Source organism: Canis lupus, chromosome 20 (genome assembly GCF_003254725.2).
Source record: "Canis lupus dingo isolate Sandy chromosome 20, ASM325472v2, whole genome shotgun sequence".
Lineage (NCBI taxonomy): Eukaryota > Metazoa > Chordata > Mammalia > Carnivora > Canidae > Canis > Canis lupus.
The window spans coordinates 5916221-5927176 of NC_064262.1; the positions used below are offsets into that span (position 1 = coordinate 5916221).

General features: G+C 39.4%; 1 protein-coding gene across 5 annotated transcripts; it reads left to right on the forward strand.

The window, feature by feature from the left end:
* Positions 1–34: 34 nt before the first annotated feature.
* Positions 35–9001, forward strand: MBD4 (methyl-CpG binding domain 4, DNA glycosylase). 5 transcript variants are annotated; one of them, XM_049097657.1, is made up of 8 exons: positions 35–368; positions 2041–2271; positions 2884–3725; positions 6059–6130; positions 6208–6342; positions 6949–7098; positions 7584–7687; positions 8595–9001. In XM_049097657.1, the coding sequence occupies exons 1-8, from the start codon at positions 271–273 to the stop codon at positions 8670–8672; spliced, it is 1710 nt and encodes a 569-aa protein (XP_048953614.1). In that variant the 5' UTR covers positions 35–270; the 3' UTR covers positions 8673–9001. The 5 variants fall into 5 exon arrangements, with proteins under 5 accessions (XP_048953614.1, XP_025305148.1, XP_025305158.1 ...); XM_025449363.3 differs by having other exon boundaries at positions 37–368; positions 6056–6130; XM_025449373.3 differs by having other exon boundaries at positions 40–368; positions 2046–2271; positions 6056–6130.
* The last annotated feature ends 1955 nt before the right edge of the window (positions 9002–10956 follow it).

Genomic DNA, 10956 nt, shown 5'->3' on the forward strand with positions numbered 1-10956 from the left:
TGGCCGGAGAGGGCGGGGGGCGGTACGTCATCCGCGACGAAGGATTTGATTGGCTGAACCGTGGAAATGGCGGCCTGGCCGAGGGGCGGCTGAGGGGCGGCTGAGGGGCGGCTGAGGAGTCGCGGTGGAGCCTGACGGGCTTCCCCACCTTCCGCTCTTGGTTTCAGCCTAGTGCTCTGAACTGAAGGAGTTCTGCTTCTGAGTCCACTGTGCTCCGAGGGCGTGGCAGCTTCTCGGCCCGTTGCTGCCGTTGAAGCCCCCTTGAAGGGCATGGCTGGGATGGAGAGTGCGAGCCTGGGGGACTGCGGAGCTGCCCCCTCTGTCACCTCCCCTGAGCGCTTGGCCCCAGACCGGCCCTGGGACCTCCGGCAAGTGATGGTCCCTTTCGGGACTCCTTTTCACCATCTGTAAAATGGGAGCGGGGGGAGGGTGGGTAGAAGGCGGGTGGGCCTCGACAGATCTTGAGATCTGTCAGGGTTAGTTACCCGGAGCTTTGGCTGTAGCTCAGGACCTCTTCCAGGGGGTTCAGCCCCGGAGTGCAGTTCCTTCGTTAGCCGGGGTGACGAGGGAGCTTTTGTGCTCGGGGAGCAAGGAGAGGTCAGCTTGGATTGGAGGATCCTGGGAAGACCTTGGAGATGTCATGTTACGCAGCCCATGGTGCCCACAAAATGGATCCTATAGGGAGTTACAGGGGCGCCCGGTGGCTCAGTTGGGGTCACGCGTCTGCCTTCAGCTCAGGGCATGATTCCAGAGTCCTGGGATCGAGCCCCGCATGGGGCTTCCTGCTCTGCTGTTGGCCCTGCTTGAGCTTCCCGCCCCCCGCCAAGTAAATAAATAGAAAAGTCTTTAAAAAGGGGGGAAAAAAAGTTAAAGATAGCCACAGTCTTGTTTCGAATACAGTACTTGTATATGTGGGATAAGGGGCTGAGATGATTTATCTTTTTTTTTCAAAATTTAATCCTCAGAATTACCTTAAAAAAAAGTATTACCTCCTTTTTACAGATGCAACAAGAAGACATTTAGAGGTTAAGGAACTTGCTCTTGGACACATAGCTAGCAAATGATAGAGTTGCAATTTAAACCCAGTCTGTTGACTTTTAAAGTTTCTCCTGTTTTCACCAGGCTTCAGTTTCCTTGTTCCTAAAATGTGAACTACATAATTTCTTAAGATCCACCCAGTTCCCCAAAATTAACCTCAAATTACTTCAGAAGAAGTAATTCTAGAATTAGAATCATTAGAAGTGATTCAAATTCTAGCCACTAGCTCTTGCTTAGTTTCCCTATTCATAGAAAAGAAGTTGGGCTAGATATCTCTATAGACCCATCCAACTTTCAAAATGTGATTTAGTGATTAGGATACATACTACTGAAGTTTTGAATGATATTACAGGGGGAGAAGTAGTAGACCAAGATTTAGTGGAGCCAGGTTCTGCTATCAATTTTGCAAGTAACTTAAATCTTCCTGTCACTCAATTTTGTTAATAAAATTAGAGTAACTTTTGTCCTACCTACCACACAAGGTTATCATGAGAGTAGAAGAGATTTGAAGACTCTAACCAGAAAGTATTTACCTTTTTGTTACAACCTCCAAAGAAGAAAGTAATAGACACTCTCCCCCAGAAGACTGCAGATATATATAAAAATTTTACCTCACTTATTTGGGGAGAAGGAGGGTGTCTCATTGACTTTTAAGCAGTTCTGTTGATCCCAGGTTATGAGCTCACCTGTTGGTTCATATTTTTAAATTTATGCCAAATGTCACCAGAAATTTATGTATAATAGCCCTATTCAGTGATTAACAGCAATAAAAAGTTTCTAGGGAATAGCTTGAGCTTTTTTCATTGTGCAGAGACTTCCAACCCTAAATAAGCCATGTTGGAGGACAGGAAGATACATAGCAGAAGACTGTACATGCTGACTTTAATCTCTCCTGTAGTCTAAATAGTCCATATGGTTCCTGCTCTGCCATGGATTGAAATTGAATAAGTAGAGGAAAATAAATTTTAAATGAGCTAATCACTCCGACTTTGTTTTTTTCAGTGAAGAAGTTGGTGCTCTGGGATCAGAAAGAGTGGGAGAAGATGAGAAACAAGTGCTGATAAAAAGCAACAGTGAGTGTAATCCCCTGCTGCAAGCATCCATGGTTTCTGCTCAGACTGGTGATACTACAATAACCGAATGCCATAAGACTGTCCCATGTGGATGGGAAAGAGTTGTGAAGCAAAGGTTATCAGGGAAAACAGCAGGAAGATATGATGTGTATTTTATCAGGTGAGTATTGCAAGGTGGTACAGATAGTACAGCCAGATCATTTTATCTAGATAGGTAGTAGGAAAGCATCACAGGAATCTTGGCTTTTTTCTATCCTTTTTTTTTTTTTTTTTTTTTTTTTTTTAAGAATAAAGTCTTAAATAAAATTATTTATTCAGGAGAGACAGAGAGAGAGAGAGAGAGAGATGCAGAGACACAGACAGAGGGAGAAGCAGGCCGGGATCAGGTGCCGGGCTGGAGGTGGCGCTAAATCGCTGAGCCACCCAGGCTGCCCTGGCTTTTTTCTATTCTTACCAAAAAACTATTATAGAATCTATTCCTTGAGTGTTACCAGTTAGTTATATCAAGTGATTTGGGGACATGTATACATCTTCTACTGCAAATGGTTGCCCTTAAACTTGTAAATTTGTAAATAATTGTAAAATTATTTTATACTATCACAGAGGAAACTATTTAAAAGTACCACTTTATCACTTTAAAAAAAAAATTCAAATGACAAATACCCATGGAGACGTTTGGAAATTATTAATTAAAATCTGAAATGTGGTCCAATTCTTTTTAAAAGTCACTTTTATTTACTAGCAATAAGTTTTCTTTAATATCATTTTCTAGCCCACAAGGACTGAAGTTCAGATCCAAAAGTTCACTTGCTAAATATCTTCACAAAAATGAAGAGACTTCTCTTACACCAGAAGATTTTGATTTTAGTGTTCTTTCTAAAAGGGGCAGCCTCAAGTCCAGATATAAAGACTGCAGGCTAGCACCCGTGACATGCCAAATGCAAAATGAAAGTAACAGTTCAAACCGGAACCTCAGGACACGAAGCAGGTGGAAAAAAGATGTCTTTCCTCTACCAAGTGGTAGTTTGGAATTGCAAAAGAGCAGAAGGCTGTCTAATTCTAAAGAAGACGAAGGTGTTAATGATGTTGACTCCAGAAAAGTTAGAAAGTCCAAAGGAAAGGTGACTGTTTTGAAAGAAATTCAAATTAAGAAAACTAAAACAAGGTGCCGGAAGGGTCCTCCAGATTCTACTCAAAGTAATAAGAAAAGAAAATCTGAGTATAAAAAGGCAGATACTGAAAGTGAACCTGTTGCACGAGAAAGTTGGCTTGATAAAACACTCTCCATTTCTGATGCTGGAGCAAGCAACAAGACCCTCACTGTGTCTAATGAAGAAAAGAGACTTGTAAAAGAACAATCATTGAGTTCAGGATCAAATTTTTGCTTTGAACAAATAACTTCTGGCTTTATAAACAAATTATGTTCAACCGAAGAAGCAGAACACAACAGGAAATGTCAGGAAACCTTTTTAGAATCTGAGGAAATAAAATCAAAAGTAGAAGTTGGGGAAAGGAAGGAACATTTGCATACTGACATTTTAAAATGTGGCTCTGAAATGGACAACAGCTGCTCACAAACTGAGAAAGATTCTGTTTCTGTGAAAATATGTCAAGGTATTCAGAGCACTAAAGCTGCTAATGAATGTGTGATAAGTTTATACTTCCAGATACTAGGTTTTATGTCTCTACTGTTAGGATGTGGGAACAGAATGAAGACATAGAACCAAATATCTAATACATTCTACCAATTGATCCTAGTACCTTATTTAACCAATCTTTAAACCCTTTGCTACAACATAGAGGGAATTGGCTGCCTACTACCTTGATACTCCCAGCTAAGGAGAAGTGTGCCATTTATAGCTGCTACCATCTCTCCCTGGTGTGACAGCTGGGACTCTTCTCAACAGTGCTTTTTCTCTTCCCATTTTCTTTCCAACCAGTAATAATATTATGCCTTTAGGAAAAATGAAAGGCTTCACTTGTGAAAAGGTTTGAGGAAGACTCCTTTTAATGTATAAACTGGTTGAGAATATTCAGTGTCTACTCTTTTGCACCACTCCCATTTTTATTCCTGATGTATGACTTCCAATTTCATTTTGTACATATCATAGTCATTTTTATCTTCTATTATAATGTAATGCTTCTCTAAAGTGTTTTAGAGCTCTAAATAATTCAAAACTGTAATCACATAGTTCATCTATTATTTGTAATATGCTCTTAATACAGAGTTTGGAGCTTAGCAGTTTTGCCTTTATAATACCTCAGTGAATAAAAAATAAAAAGAAGTCCTTTGAGCAGCCCTGTATTATTCATTATGCCATTATGGTATAATGAATAACTCCTTTAAAAAAGAAGAAGAATTTTACTTAAAGTCATGTTGGGAGACAGCCAGGGAAAATTGGTGGAGCAAGGGGTTAGACTTGATTCCTGTTCTCTGTCCCACTCATGATTTTATGTTTTTGTTGTGACTGGAATTCCTTTCCCTTTAATGGAACATGACCTTATATACCTAGGAACTGCTTAAGAACTCAAGTCTGTCCTTTAAATACTTTAAGCTTCTTAGAGTTTTGAGGTTTGTGTAGCTTTATAGTGGGCAAATAAAATATTAAAAACATACTTTTGTGACCAAAATGGAAGTATCCTATTCATCCTATACATAAAGAAGTTCTCAACACAAGATGAAGTACGCTTAGTTTTGTCCAGTGGAATTGTAAACACTTTCCCATTGGCTTAGTTGGAAATTGCCAGGGAAACTGAGCTTCAGTCTCCTAGTAACAAAAGACACTCGTTAATAATTATTTATAGGAATCCACAGAAGAAATTATCAGGTAACTAGTAAAAGCAGTTTCCTTTATTCTCTTCTTTTCCTTTCTACTAGGCTTTGCCTGTTTGAACGAGAATAGCAAAAAAGACAGCTGATTATCTGGAAAGCTGGATGCCTATCCCAATCTGTAGTCAGTCCCACTCTCGTTTTGGGATTATTGTTTAATTTCTAAGCCTTAGTTTGTTTATCTGTAAAATAGAGGTTATAATCCTCACCAGTCTAGTTTTTCATATCAAGAATATTGCAAAGTAAAATGAGAAGTGAAAAAGATGGCTTCACACTATACAAATGCAAGGTATTATTAACTGACATTCAAATTTAGAGGGTAAGGCTTTGGAGGGTATTAAATGTGATTTTAGAAACTTGGGAAGCCTGATAATGCTGGTCAAATAGTCTTTGTTACATTAACTGAACTTCTGAGTAGATCATGTTCTCAGTATTCCAACGTCCAAATCTTAGGTTTTTTGGAAAGCTCTGTTTCGTCTGTGTCCTTTTTTGTTTTTTTGTTAAGTGTAAAAGCATTCACTGCAGAAATTTTGGAAAATATAGAAAATTAAGGGAGAAAAGAAAGATTAGCAACAACCATTATACCATTTTGGTTTATTTCACTCTGTATTTTTTTTTAATTGGGATCATATATAGAATATTGTTTTTGCACTTAAAAGTTAAGTGGGAGAAAATATGCATGATGTAGTCTCAAAATGTTTTAATGACCACATTGTACAAACGTGTCATAATTTAAAGTATTCCATATTATTTCTAATTTTTCAGTACTAGGAACTCTGAACATAAATCACAGAGTACTAGTGTAACAGAGTGGTTAAAGTTATGGACTCAGAAGCCTGGATTTGAATTTTAGCTCAGACACTAGCTGTGGAACCCTGGCCACGTTACTTAATTTTTTTTTTCCACGTTACTTAATTTATCTTTACTCAATGTCCTTATCTGTGAGGCGAAAGTAAACTGTACCTAGCTTGTAGGTCATTAGTAGGATTGAGCTGGTTAATTTTTGTAAAGTGCTTAGAATAGTGCCTGGCAGGTAGTGTGTTATTTGCACCCCTGAATATTTCTCTAGGCTAAGCCATAGCTTCTATAAACAATGTTCATTATTCTTTTTCAGAAGATACCATTCCACGGACACAAATAGAAAAAAGGAAAACAAGCCTATATTTTTCCAGCAAATATAACAAAGAAGGTATCCCTTTCCCAATCAGAAAATCAGATTTTAAATCTGTTTCAGGTGTGCAGCTCTGATGTGGTGTGTTTGTTTAGTTCTTAGCCCCCCACGACGTAAAGCTTTTAAGAAGTGGACACCTCCCCGGTCACCTTTTAATCTCGTGCAAGAAACACTTTTCCACGATCCATGGAAGCTCCTCATTGCTACCATATTCCTCAATCGGACCTCAGGTTTGTAGATTATTTTAATCTTTATTTCAGAGACAGTATAATGGGGAGAAAGAGCACTGGATTCATTAGGAGGTCTGAGTTCAAGTTTAAGTTTGACTCTATGTGACCTCAGCCAAGGACTTCTCCTTTCAGCGCTCAAACTCTTCACCTATGAAGAGGTTAAACTAGATACATCCAGAGCCTTTTTAGCACTATTGGCATTTATTTTCTACTTGCAAATTAGTTTCTTCGGTCAGCCGTGAAAACCAGTTACTTAACATTCCTCCACCCTCTGCCGTGTGTAAAAGCATTTCTTTTTCATTGAGTACTTTCTTTAATGCCATTGGCACTTTGTATTCTTTATGCTTTTATACTAGTTATCTGATGACTGGATTATTTGAAAACTAATAATCAGGCAAGGCTCAGTATCTATATGATTTAGCCTATTAGCCAAATAACCAATAATGTTAGCTTTTGACTCTGAAGGTGGTCACCAATTCAGGTAATGGCTTCTCATCAGAGGTTTAAAAAGAAAACCCTCTATATGAGATTTCTAGATGAGGAAGTACCTGAACTTAAAAACAATCCATCCGGAGGCTTGTAATCACAGTTACTTTTACTTCCCAGGCAAAATGGCAATCCCTGTGCTCTGGGAGTTTCTAGAGAAGTACCCTTCTGCTGAAGTAGCAAGAACTGCAGATTGGAGAGATGTATCAGAACTCCTTAAACCACTTGGTCTCTACGATCTTCGAGCAAAAACCATTATCAAGTTCTCAGGTACTTTTCCTTTATGCCCAAAGGAAAGAACATACACTGTGCCTATTTAAGAGAGCCACACCTTAAACTTTAATGGCCTCGAATACTACATTAATAGAGGTTATTCAGCTCAAGCACTGAAGGCATTTAAAAACAGTCCACTTGCCCCAAACCACAGTCTTTCATTGACCCAAGCAATAAATCTTTGCCCAACACTGCGGCCATCTTGGCAGGATTAGGGGAAGCAGTGAAGCAGAAAGCCCCCTTGACCTTAAGGTCTTTGCCTCTTGTCTAGTTAGCACAGCCCAAAATAATATTGGGTAATAAGTGGCAGGTGAGAGATTCAGATGGGTGCTGCAGGAATTCAGAAGAAAGAACCATCAGAACTGGGGTTGTTAGGAAAGATTTTTTGCTGCTGTTGTCACCATCCAGCTCTGCATCTCCACATATTTAGGGAAAGTATCTTTCTAGAGGTTGACCTGCTACGTGAGGTGTTGTATTTTCAGATGAATATCTAACAAAGCAGTGGAGGTATCCGATTGAGCTTCATGGGATTGGCAAATATGGCAATGACTCTTACCGAATTTTTTGCATCAATGAGTGGAAGCAGGTAAGGCCTACTCTCAGCTGTATGTCCAACACATTTTGTCTGGGAGGCAAAACAAGTCCATCCTTATAACTAAAACTATTTCTTGGGCACATGTACTATCACCATCACAACAAGTTTTGTTCCAAGCTTGAGGGGCAAATGGTGGCATGGGGCTATTGGCAACAGCAAGAGAGGATCCATAGACACTCCCAACTCCATAAAGACTCCTTGGTTTGGCCTCTGACTGACCACTAGCCCTGTGCGGTTATTCTCATTCATGCATAGTCTAAGCCTGACGTGGTTCTCCTGTCACAGTCCTACTAGCCTTCAGAAATATACCACTGAAGGAAAACAGCAGGTTTGCGTTTGGAATGTATGCTTGTTGTATTTCTCCTACTGGTCTCAGACTGGTTTTGTGGTCAATGGGCCCTACTTTAGCTACCCAGTCAATTGGGTATGCCATGCCCACGGCTAACCAGGAGGCGTCCTGGCAGCTGGCGGGTACTGCCAGGTGGCCTGGTACACTGCCCTCTTGGTCCGTGACTTGCCCTAAAGCATTCAGCCAGCAGGTCTGGCGAAACCCATCCCTGCTCCACCATTTATTGTGACCTGAGTAATCCATGTAATTCTCAGGTCTATAACTTCCTTCTGGAAAATGGTATATTAATATCTGACTCATGTTATCACCACCCTGCGTGGTATGTCATGGTGAAGATCAGTACTGAATTGGAAAGTATTTTGTGAAAGATTACCTTAATGTAAGATACAATTTTAAGCATTCATGAATACAGTTAGGTTGAAGGTTCTAATTTTCAGGTATGGGCTATCATATTGTTGATATATTGTTCCCCTCCCATACCTTTAAAAAATGTATTTCTGACAAACTTAGATAAGGCCTCTATCTCCTAATGTGTTATATTTCTTCCAGGTACACCCTGAAGACCATAAGTTAAATAAATATCATGACTGGCTTTGGGAAAATCATGAAAAATTAAGTCTGTCTTAAAATTCTCTGAAATTTTCAAACTCATTTTCTGTACGTTACTTTGCATTTGATTCTTAAGAGCTCCATTAAGTACAACCAACTGGATTTAATTAGTCCAACTGGAAACATAATGCAGGTTTTCTTAATATCTATAAAGCTGCTAGATCTTTGCTACTGAACGTACTAGGACATGTTTTGAGTTTTTTTTTTTTTTAAATAAATTGTTAAATAAAAATAAATAAATAAATAAATAAAAATAAATAAATAAAAATAAATTGTTATTTGACAAAAATCCTAAAAATGTAAATGTCTTTTCCAATAATAAAATGTGATCTGATGTTGAAAAAAAACTTTCGTAAACTCTCAATAATACAAAGCAGATTTCTATCAATGTTTCTTTTTTTTTTCTTTTTAAGATTTTTAATTTATTCACTCATGACAGACACAGAGAGAGAGAGAGGCAGAGACACAGGCAGAGGCCTCATTCAGGGAGCCTGACGTGGGACTTGATCCCGGGTCTCCAGGATCACACCCCGGGCTGAAGGTGGCCCTAAACCTCTGAGCCACCGGGGCTGCCGTCTATTGATGTTTCTTAAGGAAAGATTAGACTTTCTGTTCTCTTTCTATAAAAATCCAATAACACAGTTGTTACATAAGATGCAAAGAGTTTGCAGCCAAATATGTAGGAAAAGATATTACAGGGTATATTAGGCACTTAATATTTTTACTAAAAAAAAGATGACAGGTTCTTTCGTCATCATGTGTACTTGATGGTTCTGTGCTGGCTTTTAGGAATTAGAGATTTGACCCCAGCATCCATTTGATAATCTGTGAATATCTACCTGCAGCTTTGTTTCAGAGTATCAGCTTCTGGCTCATGCATTTTACCTTGACCCTATTGTGAAAGCTCAAACATTTACCCATCTCTTATCTCCAACTGGAGGACAGGACATTTTAAGTATTGTGCCCCCCCCCCTTTTTTTTTTTAAGATTTTATTCATTTATTTGAGAGAGAACACAAATGAGTGGGAGGGGCAGAGGGAGAAGGAGAAGCAGGCTCCCCACTGAGCAGGGAGCCCAATGTGGGGCTATATCCTGAGACCTCCAGATCTTGACCTGAGGCAAAGGCAGACACTTAACTGACTGAGCCACCCAGGCGCCCCTTGTGCCATTTTTAATAGAGGTACTGTAATGTAGCTCAAATACTGAAACATTTATCTTAGAAAGAACTCACCAAACAATAACAAGAAATCCCAAGTTAAGTCTCAAGTACCAATTGCCATTTTAGGGTATAATTGGAAAATTAAATTGACTGAATAAATGAAAAACAAGTTGTTAGGGAAACTACCTTTGTTGTAGGGTGGAGTGTACAGTGGGGCTAGTTGGTTGTTTCCACTTTCATGAACTAGTTTGTTTTTAGAGAGAGAATGGATTTTGACCAGAGAATGGGAAAACTGGCCACATCCCCCCTCAAGGCAAACATCCACTTTATAACATCCCATTATGTCTTTATTTAACAATCCTCAAAATATTATTTACTAAATGCAAAGCTCCATTCTGGGGAAGGACACAAAGATAATACAATTCAGTGAAGGGTGGTACCTTATGCAGAGTGAGCACTCAAGTGCCTGTTTTTTAAACTTCGCTTATTGGGACAAAATTCACAATGTAAAATTCATCATTCAATCGTGTTTAAAGTATACAACTAAATGGTTTTTAGTACACTCACAATGTTCTGCAGCCAACATCACTAACTCTAAAACATTTCCAACACGTTGAGAAACCCCATGCATGTTAGCAGTCAAACCCAAAGCCACACGACTCACCTCTCTCCAGCCCCTGGCAATTAGCAATCTGCTCTCTATGTCTATAGATTTGCCTATTCTGGGCATATCTTTTGTGTCTGGCTTCTTTCGCTTAACGTTTTTAAGGTTCATCTGTGTGGTAGCATGCATCAGTACTTCACTCTTTCTTATGACATTCCATGGTGTGGACAGAGCACATTTTGTTTATCCATTTATCGGTTGATGGGCATCTCAAGTGTATATTATTAATATTCTTGTTATCAGGTTCTGTATTTCCAAACCATAGCACCCTGTCATTAGGGGGCAAAGCATACTGCCTCTATTTGGCCAAAACTCTTGGGTTCCTACAACCCAAGAGGAGGAGGCCGAGGTTGTTTCTTGGATGAAAATGAAAGATGTGGAGACGGGCTGAAGATCCTACAGTTTTCAGGAAAACCAGGGATTTATTACTCCAGATTCGGGGACTACTGGGCCATACTAAGAAATCCTGTCTTTCGCCA